Raw genomic sequence first — 27,609 nt, 5'->3', positions numbered from 1 at the left:
TAAACACACACACACAAAGAAAATCAAATTCTATATTCAAAAAACATGTTCGCTCTTTGCCACTATTGCCCTAGGATTTGCGTCGCAATTGCCCATATGTCTATTGTTGCCCCATCTCTCCACGAGAGAGAGAGAGAGAGAGAGGCATGATGCCTCCTGTTATGCAATATCTGCCGTCTTGCCAGTTGTGCAAATGTTGTCGCTGCTCTATCCTCTACTCGCAAGGCAAATGCTACTCACCACCACATTATGCACATAGAGAGAGAGAGAGAGAGAGAGAGAGAGAGAGAGAGAGAGAGAGAGAGAGAGAGAGAGAGAGAGAGAGAGAGAGAGAGAGAGAGAGAGAGAGAGAGATATGTGTGTTAGAGATCAGATTGCATTATCTACCATAGTACTTTCTACCTTAGTACTCATATGCATGTAAGCATCAGTAATCAACATATGTAAAGTGACCCGGAAATGCCATGTGACTTCACCTCAAGTGAAGGCACTTGCCTTGGGTATCAAGAGTTGTAACCTTTCAAGTTTTTCATGATCATGAATGAAACAAATCCTCAAGACAATGCCTGAATATGGTTTGCTAATGTCTAGTTCTATCTATTTGTGTTGTTTTTTGAAAAAACTAATGTTTTCTATTTCAAGTTATACATTCAAGAATGGTCGTGATGATAGTAAATTGTGTGATATTTTTTAGGACAACTATTTTGTATTAATGAATATAATATGCATGTCGTGTATACATATTGTTTTTGAATATTAAATGCTTAAAATGATTGTAACTTGATTTAGGAAGTTATCTGCAGCAACATCGCAATTTCAAGCAGTCTAGTGTTTTCAGTGTTTTTGTCGTGGTCTTGAGAGGTGATAACACTTTGGCAATCCTGCTAGTTTTTATGGGCATAATTCTCATGATTTAGGCCTCATGCCTGGAAAGAAGAAAATTGCAAGAGTAGCATGTGAAAGCAGAGGGCTATAACATATGAGATTGGGTACAACAAAGGATTCAAATCTATTCAAATAAGATTTTTGTCGTATATAGAAGGCAGATCATTTAAGTTTCATCTTCCTTTTTGAAGTTCTTGCTTAGAAGAAAATACAAGAGCAGCAAAAGAGGGCACATTCTATTGAGAGGAAACTTAAGACAATGAGAGAAATGTAATCATTTTTTCTAGGAAGACATTATTCATTTCTATAAATGGAGGGTACCGGGTTATCTCTTCTTTGAAAAAGCCTTATATTCAGGCTATTTTAAAGTAAATAGAGATTCATGCAGTTTCAAGGTAAATATGCACTCAGATAGATTCCTGCAATTCATGTAGATTCTTGCAACTCAAGCAGTTTCCTGTAATTTAGACAAATTCATGTAATTTGGATGTTCAAGAAATGGTGGAAAAGAATATAAAGAAGACTTGCCAGAAAAGTGCTACCAATAAAGAATGAGATCAAACTCAACTTTAAGAAAATGCCATTGCACGAATAACCCAAATATCATAGGCTGAAAACTTGTTACTTCATCATTGCAAAAGTTAGGAGGTTGATTGAAAGAAAAGTAGTTCTTTTGCAAACTACAAGCATGTTCCATCATGGGTAAATCTAAGAAGAAGCAAAAGACATGCAAAGTTTGCTTTGCACATGGACATACCTCAAGATGTTGTCCATATATTTATGAGTCTTGTGAAAGAGGGAAATCTCGCAAGTATTTTTGCATGGTTGATTTATGTACAAATTCAATAGTATTTGTAATAAGCTTTCTTCAACGACAAAGAAAGGTGCATGGGAAAAGTTTTCTTTTGATAATGTACTTGATGATGCTTGTGAGTGACATGATGACCATGAAGGCCATAAATGACAGCTTGAAGTATGTTCAGAGATTGCTTAGAGAAGTTTCCTAAAGAAGGAAGAAGTAATGAGGTTATCATCAAGAAGGAAAAAGTAATGAAGAAGGAAGAGGTAATGAAGTTATCATCAAGAAGTTGATCAGTTTGATGATCAAGAAGATCAGTCTTGTGTTCAAGAAGATGATGTTGTCATGGAGGAAAAGCACGAGGATTATGGTTTTCTCAATGAAGATGCTATTATGGATGATTTTCTTGGTTCTCTTAGTGGCTTTGAGAAGGATAATGCAACAAGCAGACAACAAGTTTCAGGACAACAAATGATTAGTTTTCAACAATTTTCAGGTTTACAAAAGCATGCTAAATGTTAGAAAATACAAAAATCACTTAGTTTATGTGGTTTTCTTGAAGATTTGGAAGGGATATAACTCTATGGATCAATCTTAAACTAAGATGGTTCAATGGCTTTCTCTTGAGTTGAAAAAGGAAAGGAATGCATTAGAAATTACAATAGTTGAGGCTTTGTCTATTATTAATTGGTTTCAAGAAGAGAAAGCTTTGCTTCAAAGAGAGGTTTCTCATGTCAAGAATGCAATGAAATTGCAAGTTTCACATTGTTTTAAGGTTATTAATACTCTTGAGAAAGTTGTTTTGGAGAAGGGTAATGAAAGTATTGATTTGCATACTCAATTAGAAATTTTTCATGTTCCAGGTCAGGATGTTATTCTTGAGGATTTGTATGCACAAACAATTAGTTTGGTGGATAATTTAGAGGGTGATGAAAATGAGTTATTTCTTCAAGAAAATCCTTCACTAGTTCCAATGTTTAAAATAGATATGAATAACATTATTCAAGGGTATCAGGAGTAGCCCAAAAGTGCAGAAAATGGAGTTTTTGGACAACAAACTGTTTTACTTGTAGAACAAACTCAGTCATGACAGCATCCTGAAGGCTTTCCTGAAGATTGGGAACATTTTAACTTTCATGAAAGATCAAGGATGAATGAGGAGTATAAAATAGTTAAGGACTCGGGAACTAGTCATCCTGAAGTTGCTCAATAAAAAGGGATACCTAAAAATTAGCAAAGTGATGTGGACCACTACATGGATAGCTCTAATGTACTAGATGCGGAAGGACAAAAGGCTATCATTTAGGTTGAGCAAAGATATGAACATATGATGAGAAGATTTGCAAGGGTAGTTGAAGATGAGGTTCAAGAAGTTAACCTAATTGTAGAAGGAAAGGCTAAACCCATTAAGGTTAGCATCTTTGTGAAAGAAAACTTCAAGCAAGATCTTATAAAGCTGTGTAAGCAATTTCAAGACATATTTGATTGCGATTACATAGATATGAAAGGGTTTTATCCAATGGTTTGTTAGCATAGAACTAATTTGAAGAAGGATGACAAATTGATCATACAAAAGCAAAAGCTAAATGTAGCAATAATTTATTATTTGTTGGTAGTGTTAGAATTACAAGATGGATTGTAGAAGCCTTAATTCTTGCAACTTGAATTCTTGAAACAACAACATGAGTTCTTGCAACAACAATGGAAAGTGTTGCAACATTTTAAAATGCATGATATGCAGTATGACGTACTACAACAAACTCAAAAACAATACTTACAATAACAACCTAAAGATCAGGAGTTTGAGGATTCTAAAAATAGACTTGAAAGTTAGCTGATACAGGTCCTATCAGTTTGGATCAATACCACACAATACTTTGTAGATGCCATGATGCAAATTGAAGTCGTGGAAGATGTAGATGCAGACATAGATGTAGTTTTTTATTGTTTTCTTTTGTAGGTTTTCTTGGATTACCATGCATATATTCTTTGGTGATGCTATTTCTTGTTCGAAATTCAAGTTGTGCCGTGCATTGCTATACATCATTATTTTACTTTGGATGAAGAGATATGTGGGTCCAGGTCATGGCTACCATGCAGCTATCCACTAAGTTGTGCTAGGTGTTAGAGCTCGGATTGCATTATCTACCTTAGTACTTATATGCATGTAGGCATCAATAATCAACATATGTAAAGTGATTTGGAAATGTCATGTGACTTCACCTAAAGTGAATGTGCTTGTCATGGTATCAGGAGTTGTAACCTTTTAGATTTTTTGTGATCACGAATGCGAAAAATATTCAGGATAGTGCCCGAGTATGGTTGTCGATGTCAGGTTCTATCTATCTATGCTTATTTTCAGAAAACTAATGTTGTTTATTTTAAGTTATTCATTCGGGAATGGTCATGATGACACTCAGTTGTGTGATATTTTTCAAGATAGTAGTTTTGTATTAATGAATACAATATGTACTTTGTGTTTGCATATCGTTCCTAAATATTAAATGCTTAAAATGGCTGTAAGTTGATTCAGGAAGTTATTTATAACAACAAGGTAATTTCAGGCAATTTGGTGTTTTTTGTGTTTCTGTTGTGGTCTTGAGAGGCCATGACATGAGAGAGAGAGAGAGAGAGAGAGAGAGAGAGAGAGAGAGAGAGAGAGTTGTTTGCCAACTATATTGGAGGCCCGCCCTATAGCCCTAACCGTATTAGGGGCCATAGCCTAGCGCGTAGCCAGCTTGCAAGAGAGAGAGAGAGAGAGAGAGAGAGAGAGAGAGAGAGAGAGAGAGAGAGCAAATGGATGTAATATAGTTGGTTAAGTTGAACACATGGTAACTAGATAGTCTTGAGTTCAATTCTTAGTATTTACATTTGTGTGGTCATTTTGTATATGAATATTAAAGGGGAGATTTGAATCTGAGTCGGTGGGTTAAAAACAAGTGGCTTACCACTAGGGTATCCCCAGGATTGCAAGAAAAAAAGAGAGAATGAAAAAACTCTCTTGAAGTAGGTTTGAAATCTAGAAATAAGTTTGGGATGATTTTGATAGTGCGATACCTGAGCCTGCTATATCTGGTGAGGCTCTTAACGTTCGACAAAGGAACTCGCCCCCATCTTTCTGAATTGGAATAATATGTACATGGTCCCGAGAGAGGGATGTGGGAAAGGAATTAAAAATTATATGCAGCGAGATGCGGCGGACACGTGGCACATAAAGAGCCTCAGGTGCGTACACCCTGTTTTCATCTGCAGTGTGGAGCAGAGAGAGAGACAGACTCCCTGCTGTGACCGGTGTGTGTGTGTGTGTGTGTGTGTGTGTGTGTGTGCGTGTAAAACAATGGCTTCCCTTGTGGTGCATTGCTGCGGCTGCAGCTCTCTCTGGTCTGCCCCCCTGCTCCCATCAGCCTCACCTGCATTTCGCCCCTGTCTCCATCGCTCCATCGGCCTCTGCCCCTTGCAAACACGACGGAGGCAGAGAGCAAGTATAGATGCCGCATCTCTCACTCTCTCACCTTTCCAATTCTCTTCAGTATTACATATGCTGTACTGAATGATCCCTGTGTGTATGTGTCTGTCGTTTTTTAATCTGTTTCCCTTCAGTCGAGGCTACAGCGAGCGACAATGGGCCCGGCGAGGAAGGGCAATCAAAATTTGGGCTAGGAGGGCCAGGGACATGGTTTGGATTCGGTAAGAAGCAAGAAAGAGAAGTGGGCAGACTCGCGATGGTCGGGTTTGTGGTAAGTCGGTCCCCTGATGAAATCATGAAAGGAAGCAAGAAGAGCACTAATGAATGGTAGATTATAATCAGACTACATTCAGATAAGAAGGCACTTTAGCTATCAAAATGGGGAAACCAATCATGAAAGCTATTCCTGTACGTCCCAAGTTGAAGGTTTTTTGAATCAGCTCCCAGAACAGTTTTCCGTGAACATCTCGGCATAAACATTCTTTGCAAATTTTTTCTTTTTTCTGAGATAAGTCGAAAATACCCAAACACGCACAAGGGGAGCTTTGCAACGATGTAAAATGCCATGTAATGATGCTCTTCATGGCATTTTATGGCCACCGGTCGGGCATCTAATGTTTGGGCTGGGGACCTTGTTCATGTAGGAAAACAGTCTTCATATGAGGTATAGGCTTATGCACCCATTGAGGACTGCTATAACTTATTCTTGTGCCATGCAAACAGACACTGGAAACACAGTAGCTTCCTTGCTCTACTACTTCATCATTGGGACAAGACCTCGTGTGGGTGGTGACCCTGCAGTTATTGGCATCAGGATTGTCAAGAATGATTGTAGCAGCTAGGCAAGCCTCCAGGTCTTAGTCTGCCAGGCAATGAGGGTAACGTATATCACTTCTGTAAGGCTCTCTACGGCCTAAAGCATTGACCACTTCTTTCTCAAGCATGGTTTTAGGAGATTGGATCATGACCCGAACTGCTACTTTTGATTGGAGAGTCAACCACTTCCAAGATCTAAGTGGGGGTGTTAGCATTTAATGTTTTCATGCATGCCATCTCCTCGTTGTGAGCTCTGTTAAAGTCTGATGGAGATGGATTAGCTCTGACAGTTTGTGCATGTGTACATTTGTCCAGCCCAACGTTTATGGTAATTTGTAGCCTGATTGTGGTCATTACTGCCCTGATTTTGTATGCCTTTCCTGCATTGCCGCATGGCAGTCCAGGGCTGCCTGATTTTTCACATTTTGTGCAGCAGGTCAGATTGATTGTTTTATGCCACTTATGGGCAGCAGGTTGGCCAGTTTTGATTCACATGCCTATTTATCGTGCTGCCCATCTCAAGGCTGCTATCAGGGCTATAGATCAGTTGCCTCCATTCTCTCATTTATTGCCCACATTCTCAACACTCTTCTGCCACATTCCGATGCCCTCACATATGCAGCCCAACAGCATGGGGGGGCTGACTGTAGCAGCCTTGTATTCATCATTCTAATCATTGCAGATTTATTTCTGCTTCTTTGTGTTCTCTTGTCTCTCTCTTCCCCTCTTTCTCCATGTTCATAAACTGCTTCCTTTGTGCACTCTCAAACATCCAATGTCGAGTTTGACAAGGAACCTAAACCCAATAAAACAATGACCATCACACTGCTATCACCACCCGTCTTGAGCCTGAGCTACAAGTACTCCAATTTCTCTCACAAGGGCCTGAGCTACAATCTTGTGAGAACCCGTATAACAATGTGTTTCTATAAATCATCATTCAAATAGAAACACAAACGGAGCCATAAGAATCTAAGATTCAACTTTCAAGAATAAAACTATGCTGTAAATGCCAGTGATAATAAATTACAAATATGTGATTATGTATAATTATTAAAAGAAATCTTGGGGTTGCAAATTACCAATGTGGGTGCACAATTTCCATACTTTTCCCACCATGAGACAGGTTGAAGTTGAGTCTCTCTCAACTTCGTAGTCTCTCTACCAAAATGCAAGCTCTTATTGCGGAATGTCAAAAGATCATCCTCAATCCTTTGAAGTATTGACACATCGCCACCTGTCACCTTTGTCATATACCCCATGAATCCCTCCTCTAGCTCCTTACACTCACTCTGCTCATTATCTCGCCAAAGAGGATGTAAGACATGGGCCATTGCATGAATTGGTCTATGAAACCAATTCCATCTCCTCTTTCACATAGCTACGATTTGAGCAATTCTTAAGATGTTAACATTAAAGAAATGTCAATTCAAGTCTCAAGAATAGTTATTTAAATTTCAAAATTCACACATACAATATCAATTTGTAAAATAAAGACTCAAGAGTTACTTACTTGTTCGAGAGCAAAAAGTTATTTTTTTTTAGAGCCTTTTCTATCTTATCCATATACTCATAAAGAAGACCCATAGTGCTACCCTCCATATCGGTAATGCATAGCACTGTGTAGATAGGATTGAGAGTTCTCGCCATAGCCTCCACATCTTTCCACTAAGTATCATTCATGACGTTGCACTGAAATGCCATGGTCTTTGGATAATCATACTCATTCCACTGCGTGAACTCATCAGACCATATAGTGTGCACCAACTCCTTGTGAACGCGTACTAATCTCTCAAGCACAGTGAAGATGTAGGCAAATTTGGTGGTGGAGGGTTTTAAGAGCTCAAGGTGGCTAAATGAGCGAAATATGGTAAGAACCTTGGGCCTTCTCCTCACAAAATTGACCATACTTGTGGCCGTGCTGAATATGGCCTCAACCCATTGAATTTTACCTATATCCTCAATCAAAAGATCAATGGAATGAGAAGTACATGGTGTTCATACAATGCTTGGAAACTCCTCCTCTAACATGTTGTCCATGGAGACAATTGCTTTCATTATTGGTCACAACCTGCACAACATATTTAGGCCCGATTTTCAAGATGACATCTCGCAAATGTTGCCATAGAAATGCACCTGTCACTATAAGGTGTGACAAAGAGGCATCAATGGCCTTCACAAACATAATGCCCTTACAGCATGAGACCATGACATTATACACATTTCTCCTACGGGCGTCAGACCATCCATCACACAAAACGGTGTACCCATACTTCTTCCATGTATCTTTCAATGGCTCTAATTGAACCTCAATGTATGCCTTTTTCTTCTTGAGCTCCCGTGTGCGTAGTGTCTCTGAGGATGGGCCCTCCCATTCACATCCAATGTGGCTGATGGCTTTTATGGTTCGCCTCCATTGCTTTGTTTTAGCCACATGGAAGAGAATAACACATCTAATGAACAATCTCATCAACTCTCGAGTTGCCTTAGCTATGGCTTGCTTTTGTATAGTAACATGTATGCTAGCCCTCTGTAATAGACCTCTAGGAGCACTTGAAACATTAGGCTGAGGCAAAGGAGTCCTCGTCGCACGTAAATCAGAGACTGAGGTTGAAGCGGATGCACTTGCAATAGGATTTGATGTAGCCCTACTTCTCTTTGACGGTCCAACCACACTTGTGCTACCCTCTTGTTGCAAAGACAAAACAGGCTGAATGTTCACAAACAAATGACACATAAGGCTGAAATGTGTGCACACAGCTGGTAGGACAAAAAATTTCATATATCTTGGCTGAAAATTGATTAGTGCAGGCATCAAGGTCTGAAATCTGTATGAAACAGGCTGAATGTTTACCAGATGACACAAGGCGGAAATAGTGTGCACACAACTGGCAGGACCAAAAATTTCATATATCTTGGCTGAAAATTGATTATTGCAGACATTCAGGTCTGAAATTTGCATGAAACAGGCTGAATGTTCACAAACAAATGACACACAAGGTTGAAATAGTGCACACACAATTGGCAGGATAAACAATTTCATATATCTTGGCTGAAAATTGCAGACATTCAGGTTTGAAATATACAGGAAAACAAGTTGAATGTTCACAGCTGAAGGTCACCTCTCGAGAAGAGAGCTTTCAACGTTACTGAGTGACCACAGGCTGATGTGCAGCAATTCAAGCACGATTGCTTCAGTTCAAGCAGGTGCAGTAGTAGGAGAGTCCAAAACGAGCAGGGGGAGAGACGAAATATGCAGGCGACCAAGAAACGCAGCTTGTTTTGGGGGTTTTATCCTGCCCATCCCTTGTCTGGCATAAACGCCGTTTCCTAGAAATGGGAACGGCCAGAAACGGCCGTTCCGTTTCTGGAAACTATGGATAGCATACAAAGAGATGGTAGGTTTTTTGGGGAGGAACACAAAGTGCGTATGGCAAACATTGTGACACAAAATTCAAAAACATAGAGTGAATGAAATAATGAATCAAGTACAATGTTGATATTGTGAGAGTGCGCAACGGAAGAAGGAACTCGAACATCAAGGAAGAGAGAGAGACAATGTGCAAGAAAAGAAGAAAAGAAACTTGCAATGAACAAGAAACAAATGTTGAATATAGGAGGAGTACTAATCAGTCCCTGCTCGCAGCCCACGATGTGAGTGAGGGCACCAGATCAAGTTGATGATGATAGTAGCACCGGAGACGAAAGAAGGATGACGGAGTTGGAGAGTGTACGTGCCAAGGAAGGAGGAAAGATGATAATATATTTGATTACTAAGTGGGAAATGGCTATAAATAGCCAAGTATCCCAAAAACTAGCCGATCTGAAATTGGGGCCAAAAAATATGGCCAACCAATATTTAATACTGGTAAAAAGGCTAGAAATGCTTAGTAGAATCCCAGAAAGGTTGGGCAACGTTCGACAGGTGAGGTAGGCTGAAGAATGAGAAACTGCTTGGGAAATGCACATAAAATCCCGATTGGAGGAGAAAATGTACTAAAATGAAATAAATTGAGTATTCCAAAATGAGCTACCTCCACCGTCAAAACAAGTGATAGACAAATTAGAGCTCCTAAAGTCCTTATTTGACTGAGACTGAGGCTCACAAGTAGGAGATGACAAGGCATGACAAACATTTTTTGTTAATACCTCCTCTTAGATCTTGGATGTGCGGAAGACCAAGGGAGAAATAGATCTTGGGGTGGCAAGAGGAATGACAATGTTGATGAAGTCCATCAATGAAGATTTCCAATGAAGAAGCTCCTTACAATCTTGGGAAACCCCTCCTGGAACACTAGGGGCTAGGAAATCCACAGCCACATCACCGAGATTATCCCCCTCTGAAAGGGATGGGAGGTATGAGGGAACCACCAGAGGAGCAGGTGGGGGATGGAAGGAACCTATGGAAAAGATGGTGTACAAGCAAGAACAAGTGTAACGTTAAACAATTGCCTCGGAGAACCTTGCATAAGAGAAGGGGAATGCTTAATGGAGTCTATAAAGCTTGCTCTCCTGCCAATCTGTCCTGATAACAGCCCTCGTAGTAGAATCCTCAATACAAATGGCCTGCTTGGTGAAGATACCTCAGGTACCAAGCCTAGTAAGGCCATAAACTAAGAAGAGTGGAAAGCCCAAGTCCAGAACATAAAGAGCCTCTGAAAGGGAGCTTGACGTGTGGTTGGGAAATAAAGACAAAGTACCAACACCACAAATAGGCACCGATATAATGTCACTAGCAATGACTGAACCCTCAGAAGGGCATAGATCTTGCAAAAAATTGCCTCGTGGAGTCATATGACCGGAAGCTCCGCTATCAACCAGCCAAGGCCTCTCAAAAGACCAGACAATCTCCGGGTAGCCCTTCTAGTGCATTGAGGTATAGGAGCATCCATTTTACTCTCCTGGAGAGTTTGTAACAGCCATCTTGGGACTGTTTTGGCTGCATTTACAGCAGCCCTTTCATGTTGTACTACTTCCACTGCATGTGGCAAACCATCATCGATACCCTGCTGTTCGGGAGCATATGGTGCAGCAACAGCTGGTTGTATTAAGTCTGTCCTGTCATTTACAACAGGCACAGACTCCGTAAGGGGCAAAAGACCCTCAAAGGCATCACCAATGTTATGGGTGGCTGGCATTTGAAACTAATCATGTGAAAATGCAACATTTTTCAGCAAATAGGGCATCCCTACTGACAAAGACTTTCTTTGTGTGTGGGGCATACAACGAGTCATCTCCATAAGAGTCCGATTCTTCCTTTCAACAACACCATTTTGTTGAGGAGTCATTCTAATAGTGGCTTGATGCGTAATGCCATGATCAAGCAAATATGTCTCAAAAGCACGAGATATGTACTCCCCCCCTCTATCTGTGCAAAGTGTCTGCACTTTTAAGTTGGTTTCAGCTTCAAGCTTTGCAATAAGATGTTTGAAATGCATGAACACATTGGATTTTGCCTTCAGCCCATTTACCCATGTATACTGAGAGTAGTCATCAATAAATGTAACAAAGTACTGATGACCTCCAAGTGTACGTGTCCTCATGGAACCACAAACATCAGAGTGAATAAGCTGCATTTTTTGGACAACACGCACTGCACCATGCTTTTTGAAGGCAAACCTATGCATCTTGCCCAAAATAGATCTCACATGCATGAGGAGGTGGAGTCTCCATTGGAGGCAATGCATCTACCATATGACACCTCTGAAGGGTCATCAAACTCCCAAATCTCATGTGTCCGTAGCGGGCATGCTATAGCTCTGCATTTTGCATAGCGGGTGAAAGAGTAGTGACTGCTAAAGCATCATGAGACTGTATGTCATATGTATCCAACAAAAATAGACCCTTATGCAGGGTGCCGGACAGCCTAAGTGCATAATCCATCTCTTTGTCTCTAACAATGCATTTGTCATCCTCAAAGATGCCCTGAAAGCCATGCTTATTAAAAGCAGAGATAGACAACAAGTTCTTTGTAATGCCAGGTACAAACAAGGCATCTAGAAGCATGAAATCACAACTATCTGCAACAGTAATAGTAACTGTTTCAATGCCACATACATCATAACTGCTATTGTTCGCACATGTAACACGCTTCCCAGCAGGGGCTAAATGTAAAGAGGTAAACAAACACTTCTTGGAAGTGATGTGCTTTGACGCCCCACTGTCAAAATACCATGTTTTCCGCGTTTCAGCAGCATTAAATGCTGAATTAGCCATTGAAGAATCATAACTGCATGTGAGAAATGCATAGTCCTCCTTTACAAAGTTGGTTGAAGTATCATCATTAATAGATTTACTGGTTGATGTTTCTTGGAGAGCCAAACCGGAGTTCTTTTTCTTCTCTTTGGCCAATCTCTTTCTGCATTCATTGATATAGTGACTGGGCTTCTTGCAATAATGGCATTTCCCCTTCTTTTTAGTCTTTTGTGTGTCTTGGACAACCCTGTTTGATGGCTGTCCAGCATCACCCTTTTGCTGATTTTTTACATTTTGCTTGACTTTTCCTTTGTCTTTGAACTTGGAAAGCATAGCTCCATCACTTGAACGCAATGCCACATTCTTCCAAGTTTGTTCTGCTCGCAGCAAGAGGCCTTCCAACTCCACAAATGTAAGGGCTGTTGCCCCCCCTCAAAGACAACATCAAAGAGGTGTGGAAACCAAGATATGACTCTGGAAGAGAGTTCAGTGTAATGTTTACCAATTCAACATCCTAAATTACCTTATCAACATTGAGTAGCTGCTCACACAAATTCGGTATGTGAGTAAGGTGCCCTTTTTACTAACAAGGCAATCAAAGAAAGTGCATGTGCATCTTTTGAGTCTCATTTCCTATGACCCTTGGTAGGAGGGAGAGGAGGGGCAGTGGCAGTAGCAACACCAATACCACTACCATCAGCACCAGTAACCTATCCTCAAGCGTTACACTGAGGTGTCTAAGGTGCAAGACCTCCTGGTCGTTGCAAATTACCTGTTACATAGTTCCACAAGTCCTTCGCCACAAGAAGGTTACGGACCATAAAACTCCACAGTGGGTAGTTTGAGCCATCAAGTTTGTCCTCCTAAGTGATTCCCTTGACGTGCCATGCTGTCAATGATAGACAAAAATCTGCAGCCAAATACTTCAATATTGAAGTATAGAGTATACTCAGAGTACCAAAATCCCCCACAGGATTAAGAAACAAGTATCAAATTGTAACACAAGTGCCAAAGTGTGCACAATGCCACCCAAATCAGCATTCAGCCAATAAATTATAGCACTATAGTGCTGTACCATACCCATCTCGAAATGTGTGCCCACAAAAGTACAAAATGCAACAACTTAATACTGATTCTTACCAAAATTTATTGAATTTTCCCAAAATTCTTTGCCCAATCTGACTGTAATAGCGATTAAATGTTGCTGTACTATTTGTTGCTTGCATTGGAATGCGTGTCGGGCAAAAACCCCAAATTTTTTTTTCTAAAATTTCAACAAAATTGAAGAAATTTTACCTTACAGTTGGAATATTTGCAAAAATGTCGCCTTGGGATGTGTGTCAACAATGAATAGCAGCTGAAATTTGCCTTATGATGCATGCCGGATCCAAAAATTTGAAAAGCCTCAAATTTTCTTGAGCCAATGTGGAAGAAATTGTGCAATGTCTATGAGTTAGGTAACAATTTGCGCAAATTGCCTCCAATCGAGCAACAGCCCCAAATTTTTGGTGGGAATGTCCAAGAAATTGAGAAATTTCTTCAAATTGATTGTCAATTCGAACTCCGGGATTAAAACTTAGCAAAAGCCCCAAATTTTTGGGTAGCACGAGCTGAGATTCGAGAAGAGATGGCTGAAATAGACTGGAAATTCCAGAAATTTTGAGAAAAACCCAAATCTGAAAATTAGGGTTTTTGCACTTTTTAGGGTTTGCAGAAATTGGCAGGTAAGACTGAGAAAATGGCAAGCAGAGCTGAAAACAGCAGCAGCTCTTCCAAAACAGCAGCTCCTCGGACTGCGTGCAGGGCTGCGTGTGGGATTGCACATTGGACTGCGTGCAGGGCTGCGCGCAGGCTGAAAACAGTAGATCTGGAGCAGATGACTGAGCTGGACAGATCTGGAGCAAATGGACGGATTTGGAGCTGATGGCTGAACTGGACAGATCTGGAGTAGACAAGAGACGGCTCAGCTATAGCTCCTCCTCCACTTCAGCAGCACCTCACAGCAGCTGAAAACTATTCCTTGAGCTGATAACCAAGCTGGCAGCAGTAGGACCTTGGGTGGGATGGCATCGGCTGACGGTGGCTAAACGGAATCCACGTGTATGAGCTGCTCTGAAACCAGATGTTGGAAAATGGCAGCTAGCTATGGAGAGAGAGAGGAGAGACAATGACAGCAAGAGAGTGAGCTGAAGCAAAGAGAGTAGAGCGTACTTGCTAGAATGAAAGATAGAGTAAAAGTACAACTTATGTTTAGGTCAAGGGTTGACCTAACCAGCCTTCCACCAACTAACTAGAGTTAGCTTTATTTTACTCTAGAGCCTAGTGTCATTACTTTAAGTTTCTAAGACACTAGGTGTACACACCTTACATTGACACTTTAATAAGTGTCCACACCACACAAATTACATTGGGCATTGTCCATAGAATTGGCAAATTCTAACACATCTCTCTCAACTCAGCAAAACTGAAGAAATTCAGCATTGTTTGCCTAAAGTCAGACTTGAATACTGTTGTAATTAGCATTTCTCAGCAATCTAGGGAAGCATGCCAATAAATCTCAACTTTGTGACAGAGGGATTTGTTGTATTTCTTAGAAATTACAACATATCTAAAAAGGATTCTCTAGCTAGTCTATTAAGCATGAGCACTCCATTGTAATCAGCCTTATGAGTAATATATTTAGCCACATTTTACTTGCAAAAAAAAAAAATCTAAAAAGGATTGCCTATCTACACCTAAAGCAGTTTTCATGCAAGTGTTAAAGACCCAATTTGTGCCAGAAAGTTCTTGGAATCAAGGGGCAATTTGAGAATTTCTATTGCTGGTCATTGCGATAGCCCTAAATTTCAGAATTTGTAGAGAGACTAGTCCGATCAATAGAGTAAGTGGGGATTTGAGAGCATATCTTTCGAATCCGGGACAAAGTGTGACACTTCTTGGGGATTGAAGCCAATTCCTAATTTCACTACAAGATTTTTCAAATATAGCTTAAAGAAACACTGCAAGGGGTGCCAATTTAGGGGCCAATCAATTGTCAATAGTCTATTATGAAGTGGAAAAGTGTTAAATTTAGTTTATATGAATTTATTGTGTGCTGTAATCAAGTAAATTACCACCCAAGAATGAAGGCTTCTCTCTCTCTCTCTCTCTCTCAGCAACCCATGCCATGTTTGATGGCTGCTAAATCAGTTTTAATGTAGACATTTTGAGTTTCAGCCATGAAGAATGCTTTGACGGGAGCCAATCTTCTCCTCCAATCACGAGGAATCCATTGGGCAGCTCTAAATCTCCATTCTCTTTAGGTAATGCTGAAGATTTTGAACTAAACCTTGTTGAAACAAGGTATACAGCACCTCATGCTGAGATCTTCTCTTCTTCTTTGAGTCTTGAGATCTTGGTCTTATACTTTTTGGACAATTTTTTGTAGAGAAAGTGACTTTCTGAGAACTTGGTCACGAGAAGCCATTGTAATAGCACTATGACTATTAGAAAGAATGGATGTAGTCCAATGGTATAAATGTAGATCAGCCAACAATCTGCTCAACCATACACATTTCATTGATGCCATGAAGGTTGCCCTGTACTTAGCCTCACAAGATGAGGTAGCCATTGTAGGCTGTTTCTTGCTTAGCCATGAAATGCATGAACAGCCCAGAAAGAAACTATGTGCACTAGTAGATTGACTAGTGTCTGCATCATCAACTCAATCTGAATCACTGTAAGCTTATAATTGCAAGTCTTTCCTTGTGGGAAATAATAATGCATGTGGTTGAGTACCTTGCAAGTATCTAAAGATCTGCTTAATAGCTTGTATAGTTTGTGGGCTATGCATATACTTGCTCACCATCGATATTACATATTGAATGTTAGGGTGTGTGTTGCAAAGATAAATAAGACAGCCAACAGCCTGGTTGTAAATTGCAACATCAGATATCTCTTCACCATCATGCATAGATAGCTTTAAGCTTGGCTCCATAGGAGTGCACATAGGTTTGCAATCTTGCATACTAAACCTATGTAACATCTTATCCACATGCTGTGATTGTGATATGATGATACCATACTGATTTTGGGTGAACTCAATCCCCAAATAATAATGTAGATAGTGTTGGGAATAAAGGGTCATCGTGCCTTTTATATGTGCACGGGTGTGAACACACCCTTAGCACATTTGTACTTTCAAATATATATTTATCTAAAACCTAAAGAGGTACACACAACAGATTGTACCCAAGAACATTGTGCATCTCTCTCCGACTCTCACTCTCTACTCTTGCTCACGTTTTGCTCTCTACCAGATATTATCATCGCCGGACATTGCATTGCCACTGCACATTGCTCACTTCAAACTGGTATCAGAGCATAGGTTGTGTTGAATGCTCCAACAGTCGTGCAAAAGTCAGATGTTCAGTAGACAGAGTCGGACTTACAACGGGCTGCTAAACGTGTGGTGCCAAGCATCACGTTGACGAACGTTTGCAGGTCATGCAACGACTAGGTAGTTGCAGGTGAACGATTTTGACGACCACTGGTCTTGGCGTGACTAGGCTATAGAAGGTGATGGCAGCTGGTTTTGCAGAAGGCGACAGGCAGACAACGCTGCCGCACGAACGATGATAGACATGCGCCGTGTGAGGCTCTAGCGCGTGGCGGCCGCCAACTGCACGGTCATGACCTAGGTCGGCGGGTCAACGAACCCCCTCCCTGTCATATTTTTCTCAAAAATCAGTTTTTTCTTTTAAAAAATCCCTTTTACCCCCATTCCTTTGTGGGCATTCGTGCGTGTAAGCATAGTTCAAAATTTTGGGCAGATTTGTGCCAAAATTTTGGGGATTTGTCCAGACTTGATACGAGCAAGACAAATAGTGATATTTATCTCAGAAATTGCAAGAATTTGTGACATTTTGCCTCTGACATTTGGGGCTTTTCATGTACATGCAAGAATTGGGCTGAAATTTACCCAATTTCTCAACATTGATGCACATTGGGCCCTATGCAATTTGCTGTTTGGGCGAAATTTGTGCGCCATTTGGTCATTTATGTACATGGGGTTTAATTCCATGCAAGCACCTTTTCCTTCTCTATCCCATTCTCTATCTCTTTGCACCATGGTTCTTCGTTAGGGGAAATGCCACCCTTTAACATAGTGCCTCTCACCTTTTTGCAAATGAGCACATTCATAGCACCTGGGATGACTGTGATGGGCATTCCCCTCACTATCCCCAACTTCACATCTCACATGACCACTCAGACGTAGGGGTTTCCATCCTTAGCTTATGGTACGTCTTCACACTCTTCTTGGGTTACCTCTCCGCAAGGATTCCCATCTTTTGCTCCACGTGTTCCCATCCCACCTCCTTGGGTTACTCATGTGGCTACCATGTCCATGCCTAGTCAGTCCATCCCTACCTATGGATCCACCTTGCACACTATCCGCATACTTGGTGGGCACTCTGGAGCCCATTCCCATGTGCACTCCACTCCCCCATCTTATCCCCATTACACTTTTTCACACTACCCATCTCCGAGCACTACTACTTCTGTTGCAATGGCTAAGAATGCCTTCACGAATAAGATTCATTTTAATGGGTCGAATTTCACCACTTGGCTGAATTTCAAGTAACAAGTGCTTGAGTCTCAGGGTCTTTGGGACCTGGTCATTGGTCTAGAGCCTATGCCGGATCCTCGACTAGCTGGCCCTGACTACATCCATCAATGGAGAGGCCGCAATGCCATTGCCAATGTTGAGCTGATGTAGGGATTGCTTTCTGAGTTTCACTCTCAGTTATTGCAGAGCTTCAAGAGTTCTCTATTAAGGAAGGGGATGATTTGAAAGTTAAGCTGGCTGTATATAGGCAGTTACTCGCCAAGTTCGCCACTACTGACTCTTCAAAGTTAAACGACGATCAGGTTATGTTCCTCTTAAATAAGTTGCCCGAAAAATTCTTCAATTTCATTCAGCACATCATCTCATAGCCTCGATTGCCAACCTTCTACGAGTTTGAGTACCAGTTCTTGCGTTATGTAAGGCTGCATGATCAAGTCCACAAGAAATCCTCATCACAGCTCTATTCAGAGTAAAGGGGATTGGTTGCCTCTTCTTCGAGAGGAAAAACCAACAGTGGCAACAACTCGCAAGATGTAAAGGCAAGCCAATCAAAGGGTGACTTCTCTTCCTCAGATGGAATAAAAGAATCTAGACCTATTTGGCAACAACTTTGAACTCCCTAAGAAAAACTGGTTTTGCACACATTGTCAGAGAAGAGCAAGCCATGTGGACGAGGAGTGTTGCTCAAAGGCCCAAGGTTTTCAACCTAAAAAGCCTCAGCAAGCTGTTGCGACTGCACAGTCCAGTAGGGCTACACCTTCCGCTCCTGCTTTATCTGCTTTTTTAGCACCCGTTGTTGCTACTGGACATGTGGCTCAAGCATAGCCTTAGCAGACAGTCTCTTTCACTATCCTTGAGGGACTGGCTGATTGGTCTGCAGATTCCAATCCTGTTGCACTTAATACATCCATCTTCCTCAAATGAAATAAAAGAATCTAGACCTATCTGGCAGCAACTCCCTAAGAAAAACCGGTTTTGCGCACATTGTCAGAGAGTAGGCCATGTGGATGAGGAGTGTCGCTCCAAGGCCCAAGGTTTTCCACTTAAAAAGCCTCGGTAGACCACTGCAATTGCATAGTCCAATGGGGCTATGCCTTCCGCTCCTGCTTCATCTGCTTCTTCAGCACCCGTTGTTACTACTGGATATGTGGCCCGAGCATAGCCTCAGCAAACAGTCTCTTTCACTACCCTTGAGGGATTGATTGATTAGTTTGTAGGTTCCGATTCCGTTGCACTTAGTGCACATTCATCTTACCTTCCTTTCCACTTCGATAGGCATTCCCTTGGCAAAGCCTTACTACTGGACGTTCGTGATGGTGAACACCTTCTTAAACTAGCTTGTCTCTAGGTCCTTTAGGATAGCCTAGGTCAATTTAGCATCCATTTTTCACTCTTAGAGTTGGGCCCATAGGATTCATTGTCCTTAGCTTTTCCATTCTTCAATCTTCCGTTGCATTTACTCACACACATACATATTCATTGCATTGTCTTTTTAGTTAGATTTTCTCTTTGTTATGTTTTGCTTTGGAGCATCTCACCACTGGCCTTTGTGTTTGCAGATTCTTATCTCTTTTGTAGGGGGTTGTCTTTCAGTTAGGGCTAACTTGCAGAATGCTTTGGTCCTACTTGGGCTAGAGACGTGGAGATGTGCACCGTTCCTTTCATGGTTTCATCATCCTAGGAGTGCTTGCTCTTCTTCCAGCATGGTGGTTTTCCCTCCCAAGGTGGATCGTGTAGCATCTCTTTCGATGCTATCATGGCGGTGACTTCTACCTTGCTCTTCCAGGAGGGTGCTTCATCCACTTCATCTTCATCATCTTCTTCCATTCCTTATGGTTCTCGACACCACATGAAGATCGACATCTGGCTCCTCTTCCTTCTTCGGCATATATATCTAAGTTGAGAGGGGGTTTCTACCTTCTTGGTATTCTATAGGCTTCAGTACTTTGTCTTTGACATTAGCTTCTTTTCCCAAAAAAAAAAAAAAGTTCATGTGGTTTCATCCTCCTTTTTAGGGCTTGGTAAGCCACTGGGCAGTTGACGTGCACCCTTTGTCCGATGCCCTATCCTCTCTGGGGTGACTACTTGGACTCCCTTGGTAAGATAACCATCGCCTTTGTAGTCTAGGTAGGCCACTGGGTAGCCGATGTGCACCCTTTGTTTGATGCCTTGACTACTTTGGGATGGAACGCCTTGGGGTAAGTAAAAATCAAAGTGGCTAGCCTAACCTTTCGGCTCAGTTTTGGGCCTAAGAGGGACTCTTGAGCTAAAACACGCTTGTTAGTTGATTAGCATTCTTAAACAACCTCAAAACACACTTAATTAATGAAAAACTCTAAAACAAGGAGAGGTCCGAGAGAGTTTCAGTGGTCCCCCAAAAACCCTAATTCTTTGGGGCACCCTTCAACATCTATAAATAGACAGGCTGTCCCCATTCAACCTCATCTCTCCCGTGTAGGTTTCTCACCCTTGTGTGCAGATCTCAGCCATCAGTCTCGTACCACGTGGCGGTAGCCTAGCCTTTGCGATTGCTGCCATCACCTCGTTCTATTGCGGCTTTCTATTGCTGCGTTTTACTGCCGCATTTTACTGAGATGTTTTATTATAGCATTTTGTTGCAGCATTCTATTGCTAGGTTTTGCTACTTTGCCCACATCATCAGGCATCATTCTCTACAGTCACCTCAATCTCCTTACATTTTGGTAATTAGCATTTGGTGTTTCTCTCACTCCGTCACTCCGATTGGTGGTCACAGTACTTGGGATCTGTTCTCGGTGGATGTCACTCTTTGACACACTGCTTTGCCCTTGAGTATGTGTACACTCTTACATTCATTTGCAGTATTCATTTGCTTCAGAGTTGTGTTCTTCTCTCCCTTCTTCTGTTTGTGTTTGAGTTTTGAGTTTTGCGTTTAGGGTTTGACTTTTACTTTCTGTGTCTATGTCTGTCTCTTTGTGTTTCTGTCGTGGTCGTACACTCTGTGTTTCTAGTCTTGGATTCAATAGAGCTGAAGTTGTTTTTTGTCAAATTCAAGTGGAGGGACCAACAAATCAATGAATTTGGGGCATTTTCCATCTCCATCAAAGTGGGTGAAGGCCAATTGACTACCTGAATCAAGTGGCAAATCAGAATGAAAACTTGTTGGTCATTTTGGATAGCAAGGAGAGTTGAAATATCGAAAGGGATTGGGAGAATTCCATTGTACATCTACTTTTTCTTTAATTAAGTTGAAGAAATACCAAAAGGGACGTTGGTTTTGGGGCCAATAGGGTGTCCATTGTCCGATAAATGTAAGTTAATTTCTATTTCTCAGTTTTGTGATAAATGTTGTTGTTGTAACTAAGTTATAATCAAGAAATTACCACCCATCCATGGAAGGAAGGCTGGTTTCATACGGCTTGTATCCAATGTACATCTTGTTGAGCTTCATCCAAGGAAGTAGGCTCATCATCATCCAATAGGGAGCTCATAAATACATGCTCACCACAATCATCTACTTCCATAAAATCAGCCAAATGGGCTCCCCCTGTATCGTGCTGCATGTCTAGCAACCCTTTTAGTGCATTGAGCTTAAGGAGTATCGATTTTACTCTCTTGGAGAGTTTGTAATAGCCATCTTAGGACTGTTTTTGGTGCATTCACAACAGCCCTTTCATGCTGTTTTGCATCTTTCACTACATGTGGCAAACCATCAGCAATACCTTGTTGTTTAGGTGCATATGGTGCAGCAACAGCTTGCTGTATTGTGTCTGTCCTGCCATCTACATCAGGCACGGACTCCAAAGAAAGTAACAAGAGACTCTCAAAGACATCACCAATGTCATGGGTGGCTGGCATTTGAAACTGATTGTGTGAAAATGCAGCATTTTCAGTAAATATGACATCCCTATTGGCAAAAATTTTCTTGGTGCATAGGTCATACAAACGATAGCCCTTGCTTTCCAAACTGTAGCCAGTAAATATGCATTTTACAGCCTTGTCATCAAGCTTCCCACAAAGCTCTTTTGAAACATGTGTATAGGCTATGCAACCAAACACCCGAAAGTAGTCAACCTTGGGTTTCTTGCCATGCCAAGCTTCAAATGGGGTGATTGTCTTTAGTGCCTTAGTGGTTGCATGATTCAACACACAATTTGCACACTGAAGGCCTTCTAACCAAAATTTATGAGGCAGTCCCTTGCTTTTGAGCATACAATGAGTCATCTCCATAAGAGTGCAATTCTTCCTTTCAACAACACCATTATGCAAAGAGTCATTCTAACAATGGCTTGATGCGTAATGCCACTATTTGTATGAAGTGTCTGCACTTTCAAGCTAGTTTCAACCTCAAACTTTGCAATAAGATGTCTAAAATGCATAAATACATCATATTTTGATTTCAGCCCATACCCATGTCTATCAATTAATGTAACAAAGTAAAGATGACCTCCAAGTGCACAAATCCTCATGGGACCTCAAACATCAAAGTAAATAAGTTGCAATTTCCAGACAATAAGCATTCCACCATGTTTTTTGGGCTTATTTGTGCGTCTTGCCCAAAATACATCCCTCACATGCATGAGGAGGTGGAGTCTCCATTGGAGGCAATGCATCCACCATATGACACCTCTGAAGGGTCATCAAACTCCTAAAACTCATATGTCCATAGCAGGCATGCCATAGCTTCACATTTTGCATAGCGGGTGATAGAGTAGTGACTGCCAAAGCATCATGAGACAGTGCACCATAGGTATCCAACAAAAACGAACCCTTATACAGGGTCCCAAACAGCCTGAGTGCATAATCCACTCCTTGCCTCTGACAATGCTTTTGTCATTCTCAAAGATGACCTGAAAGCCATGCTTGTTAAAAGCAGAGATAGACAACAAGTTCTTTGTAATACCAAGCATAAACAAGATATCTAGAAGCATGAAGTCAAAACCATCTACAGCAGTAATAGTGATTGTTTCAATGCCACAAATATCATAATTGCTGCTTTTTGCACATATAACATGCTTTCTAGCAAGAGCTAAATGCAAAGAGGAAAACAAATACTTCTTAGAAGTGATGTACTCTAAAGCTCCATTGTTAAAATATCATGTTTGTTGTGTTTTAGCAGCATTAAATACTGAATTAACCATTGAAAAACCATAACTGCAAGTTAGAAATGAATAGTCCTCCTTCACAAAGTTGGCTGAAGCATCACCATAAGTAGATTTGTTGGTTGATGTCTCTTGAATAGCCAAATCGGAGTCCTTTTTCTTCTCTTTGGCTAATCGCTTATAGTGACTTGGCTTTTTGCAATAATGACATTTTCCCTTCTTTTTAGACTTTTCTATGTCTTGGACACCCTTATTTGATGGCTATCTAGTATCACCCTTTTGTTGATTTTTTACATTTTACTTAACTTTTCCTTTGGCTTTGAACTTGGAAAGCATAGCCACATCTCCTGAACGCAATGCAACATTCTTTCGAGTCAGTTTCTCTTGCAACAAGAGGCCTTCCAACTCCACAAATGTAAGGGGTTGCTATCCCCCCCTCAAAGACAGCATCAAAGAGGTGTGGAAACCAAGATACGACTTTGGAAGAGAGTTCAATGTGATGTTTACCAATTCGGCATCTTAAATGATTTCATCCACATTGAGCAACTGCTCGCACAAATCTTGTACGGTCTCGTAATGCGTGCCATGAAAAAGTACAAATTACAGCAACTAATGCCGATTCTTACCAAAATTTACTTAATTTTTCAATTTTTCTTTGCTCAATTTGACTATAACAGCAATTAAATATTGTTGTACCGCTTGTTTGCTGCCTTGGAATGCGTGTCAAGCAAAGCCCCAAATTTCTTTCTAAAATTTCAAAGAATTTGAAAAAATTTGTACCTTACAACTTGAATTTCTGTAGTAATGTCACCTCGAGGTGTGCGCCAATAGCAAACAATGGTTGGAATTTGCCTCGTGATTGTGCCGGAGCCTCTAAAATAAAAATCCCTAAATTTCTTGCACAAATGTCGATGAAATTGTGCAATGTCAGCGTTTCCAATGAAGATTCACATGCGGGATTGCAAATTGGGCAAAAGCCCCAAAATTTTTAGCAAGAATGTCAAAGAAATTGTGAAATTTCTTTGAATAGGTCGTTAATTTGAATTGAGGGGTTGAAGTCTTTAGCCGGATGTCTCTGAAGTCCAGAGTTGGTAAGAGTCTAGAGACCAGCAATGAAGGTGACAAAGTCATTGAACACTTGTGGATTAGTCGCATCATGAGAAACTGCTGGAAATCCAGCCTATTGTAACTAATTTGGAGCATACTTCAGTGATCTAAACAAATACTGAAAGGCTTGGACGCCACTGAGTTTCATGTGTGGTGCAGGGACACCCTAGCTCCAATTGAGTGTGTTTTAAGATGCTGAATTTACTGTTTTGCTGAATTAAGTGTTTGCTGAATTGTGGTTTACTGCCCTTTGGGTGTCCAAAGAACTCGTACAAATGGAGCAAGAATGAGCTTGAAAAGATAAAAGCTGGTTAAAGGAGTTACTGGCCAAGAGAATGCTTTGGGTGAGCTCTCCTCCCTTTGATGTGGTAGTATGCTTAAACAGGAGGGTGGCAGCATATGCTTGTTGGTGAATTATCTGGATTCTGGCCCTATCATTTCCACCAAGCTTGACTAGAGCCAAGCTACCACTAGTTTTTAAGAGGATCTGCAGACAATGGCATTTCGGAAGAGTTCAATCCTTTGGGTTTTTAATCTTGACCTTTGAATTGATGAACGGATTGGAGTCCGGTGGATGATGTCCATCATTGTCTGGTGGATGATGTCCATCATTGTCTCGCTTGATGATGGAGGATCTTTAATTATCCCTGATGTATGATGAACACATGCTTCTCTCAGAGGCAAAGTATCAGACCTTTGCCAAGTTCTGTTGTTATCAGACCCTAGGCATCATATCAAAATTTCAAATATCTAGAAGAGCCCTATTTATCACAAACAAATTTTTCTCTTCCTCTCTCTTTCCTGCCATGTTGGATGGAGATCAGTACAGATTTTCTGATTGTATTATTGCAGCAGATTGGTAAGGGGCACCAACCCATTAGCAGGGTTAATTCACAAGCTTGAAATAGAAGAAATGGGCTGAGAATGGTTGAGCTTCGGATATCATTTGCTGGATTGGGATCTACTTCAGTCTTCAGACTGTTGCAGCAAGATTCTGGTCAGTAAAGGATCAGCCAGATCAACCAGACGGTTGAAGTGAATATTTACAGAAATTACAAGTCTCAAAGGAAAAATAAAGGATGCAACAAAAATCCTATAGAACCTCAGACTATGATGATGATATGGTGCCTTGTACCTTGAGAGTGATTAGTATACTTAAGAAAGCAAGAGTATGAATTCATGTTTGCTTGAGACAATCAGAATAGCTAAAATGTTTTGAGATAACCCACTACAGGCTACCAGAAGATTTTTGTTTAGAGTTGTATAGTCAACAATGGTGGCGGCCAGCCAAAGGAGGTCCCAAAGCGGTTCAGAGTGCAGTGCTTGCCATGGCATATGATTGCCAATTATTTCTGCATGGTTTCTATGTATCTAACTAGTTGAGTCTTACCAGCACTTACATACCCATGTCACATGCTGTGCATATCTGATTTTCAAAATTTTCTTTCTAGCTTGTCCCAATTTATCCTATATACTTAAGACTGCATTTGTCTAGATATGAGTTCTATGACTTCATAAGGTGTTTATTTTATATTGACTTTTATTAGCTTATGTCTATGTGCAGGCAGGTGTTGTAATGGAAGTCCTGACTGGGAAAGGCATCCTTGCTCAATTGGGTATTGACCCTGTTGTGGTGAAGTTCCCATTTTTAGCTGGACTTAGTTTCCTTGTTGTTGGTGGCCTTTTAGGAGGTTTTGTGGTAATAAACAATCCCCCAGACTTCTCTAAGGTGCCACCTAATGAAGGGGCTGGCCTGCCTAGAGACCCCTTGAAAACATACGATCCAAAGAATCTTGATCCTCTAACCACATGGACCCGTGGTGGTGTGGTCAACACTCCATCTGGACAGGTAATCTACCCAAGGCCACTGCTCTATGATGTCTCCTTTTTTTTTCCCCCTTTTCTTTTCCTTTTTTTTTTTGGGTTTGGGTGGGTAACTAACTCTGCATTTTTTGAATATGCAAAAATCTGCACGCATAGAATACACACTGCTGAAATAGTGAGCAACCTGGCACAGCTTCAAAGATGATTAAAGTTTGATCCGTATAAAATTTTGCTTTTTGTGTGCAGAAGGGTCGTGAGCCATATGTATCAGATCTTGATTTGCCACTGCCTCGGGAGAAAAAAGAGTAGCAGCATGTCTCTGAAAGCTTACTTGAAGCAAATACTATTGCTCTGTATCTTCTTCCATCCATCATCTTGTCTTATTCCTCTGATACTGATAGCTCATAACAATTGCAGGCTTATGTATTATTCCAGCGTTGTTCAAGTACGATACATTTTTGCCCATGTGACCGTATAAGGCCAATGGTATAGTCATCTTAGCTAACTTTTCAACCTGTAACTATGAAGCCTGCAAAGTATACAGTTATCTGAGCTCGCTTTTCAACATGTATATATGAAGTTGCAGAGTGTAGAGTTATCTGAGCTCGCTTTTCAACATGAATGTTTGAAGCTGCCAATTGATAAGTAAATTTCTTCTCATTATCTTCTCTGGCCGCCTAAAGTTGGAAATAGTTAATGCAACGATAATCTATCTGACAAGAAGAACTTTGTCATATATCTGTCAGGCAGCAAATACAGAACGGCCTGTTCTGCAAGTTCTGGTTGTTCTATATACCAAATAGCAGGTTTTGCAGCTGCTGGCCTTTCTATCATCAAAGCTTTCTGCACCCTTAAGAGAATCCAGCTTCTTGCAAGCATAAAGATTTCTGTTATACGACTAACTAAAGCACAAGCTTTCAATGGCATGCATAGGTTTTAGTCCTGCAAAACTCTTGGTATATTTTTATGCATAGCCTAGAGTTATGTTATAAGGGTGCTAATCTATCGACCCATTTTCACTTTATCGACCCATTTTCACTTCAATTTCTTCTCTCTCTACAGGATTGTGCAGGTTGTAGGTATTGATCACACACACACTGCGTACGTGTGTTATCTATGTATCGATCATGACCAACTAATCTAGCTATGGCTACTTATGGGCACATGATTTTGGAAATGAATCTTGCTAGTTTTGGTTTTCTTTACCTTTCCCATTAAGGGTAGATGCTTGCTACGTATGGTAGTCTGCAAGCATATGTAGATCTATATGCCCTTTGTATTACCCGAGGTGTGAGTGGGAAAGCTCAAGATTAAAGCATGAAGATTGCAAAGCTATTCAAATTAGCTTTTGACACTCTTTTAGAAACCATGATTTGATGTGGATGAGTGGCTGCACATGCTATTGCATACAGTCAAAAGCTCCAACCTTATGGTCTCTGATCACAATCATACATATCTTAAATACGCATGACATTGTTATTTGCTGTAGAGTGTACAAAACTGGCAAAAGCCTTCCAACAAGTTTTTGCATATTGAAGATATAGACAACCCACGTGGCACATTTGAGTGCATTGTGAAAGCTGTGAAACACTATGGATTGATTGCAATTATTAAGTGAACAGCAAGCATATGTTTGTGTCGTAAAAGCGCGACAAGATAGCTCACTTATTAAAAACACATTCTTCTAGAGGACAAGGTACAATGTCTCTCTCAAATTTCTTGCAAACAACTCTATGTTGGTGCCTATGGGGTTGTTATCTCAAGTGCTTTGAGCATGTGGATGTGTACATGGGTGTGTGGGTTCAAACAGTGGGTACACTTTTGAGGC

The 27,609-nt window shown here is 40.9% G+C and overlaps 1 protein-coding gene and 1 pseudogene across 2 annotated transcripts; one reads left to right on the top strand and one right to left on the bottom strand.

Moving 5' to 3' along the window:
- The first annotated feature begins 4,923 nt into the window (after positions 1–4,923).
- LOC148032347 (photosystem II 22 kDa protein 1, chloroplastic-like) lies at positions 4,924–26,431 on the top strand. 2 transcript variants are annotated; one of them, XM_087682980.1, is made up of 4 exons: positions 4,924–5,166; positions 5,285–5,421; positions 25,522–25,806; positions 26,031–26,384. In XM_087682980.1, exons 1-4 carry the CDS (start codon positions 5,022–5,024, stop codon positions 26,088–26,090), a joined length of 627 nt encoding a protein of 208 aa, XP_087539106.1. In that variant the 5' UTR covers positions 4,924–5,021; the 3' UTR covers positions 26,091–26,384. The 2 variants fall into 2 exon arrangements, with proteins under 2 accessions (XP_087539106.1, XP_087539105.1); XM_087682979.1 differs by having other exon boundaries at positions 4,926–5,166; positions 26,028–26,431.
- Positions 7,007–8,212, bottom strand: LOC148032348 (uncharacterized; annotated as a pseudogene).
- Positions 26,432–27,609: the final 1,178 nt, after the last annotated feature.

The sequence above is a fragment of the Lygodium microphyllum genome, chromosome 8 (assembly GCF_053477565.2).
Source record: "Lygodium microphyllum isolate KBCC chromosome 8, Lygodium_microphyllum_v1.1.10, whole genome shotgun sequence".
NCBI lineage: Eukaryota > Viridiplantae > Streptophyta > Polypodiopsida > Schizaeales > Lygodiaceae > Lygodium > Lygodium microphyllum.
Note: the sequence above shows the minus strand (reverse complement) of the source record. Positions and strands in the feature narration are given on the sequence as shown.

Bases quoted from the DNA above. Each gene is read 5' to 3' on its own strand.
- LOC148032347 (XM_087682979.1), top strand. From the start codon at position 5,022: ATGGCTTCCCTTGTGGTGCATTGCTGCGGCTGCAGCTCTCTCTGGTCT. The intron at 5,167-5,284 runs GTATAGATGCCG...GTTTCCCTTCAG, and splicing joins ACGACGGAGGCAGAGAGCAA to TCGAGGCTACAGCGAGCGAC. The intron at 5,422-25,521 runs GTAAGTCGGTCC...GTCTATGTGCAG, and splicing joins TCGCGATGGTCGGGTTTGTG to GCAGGTGTTGTAATGGAAGT.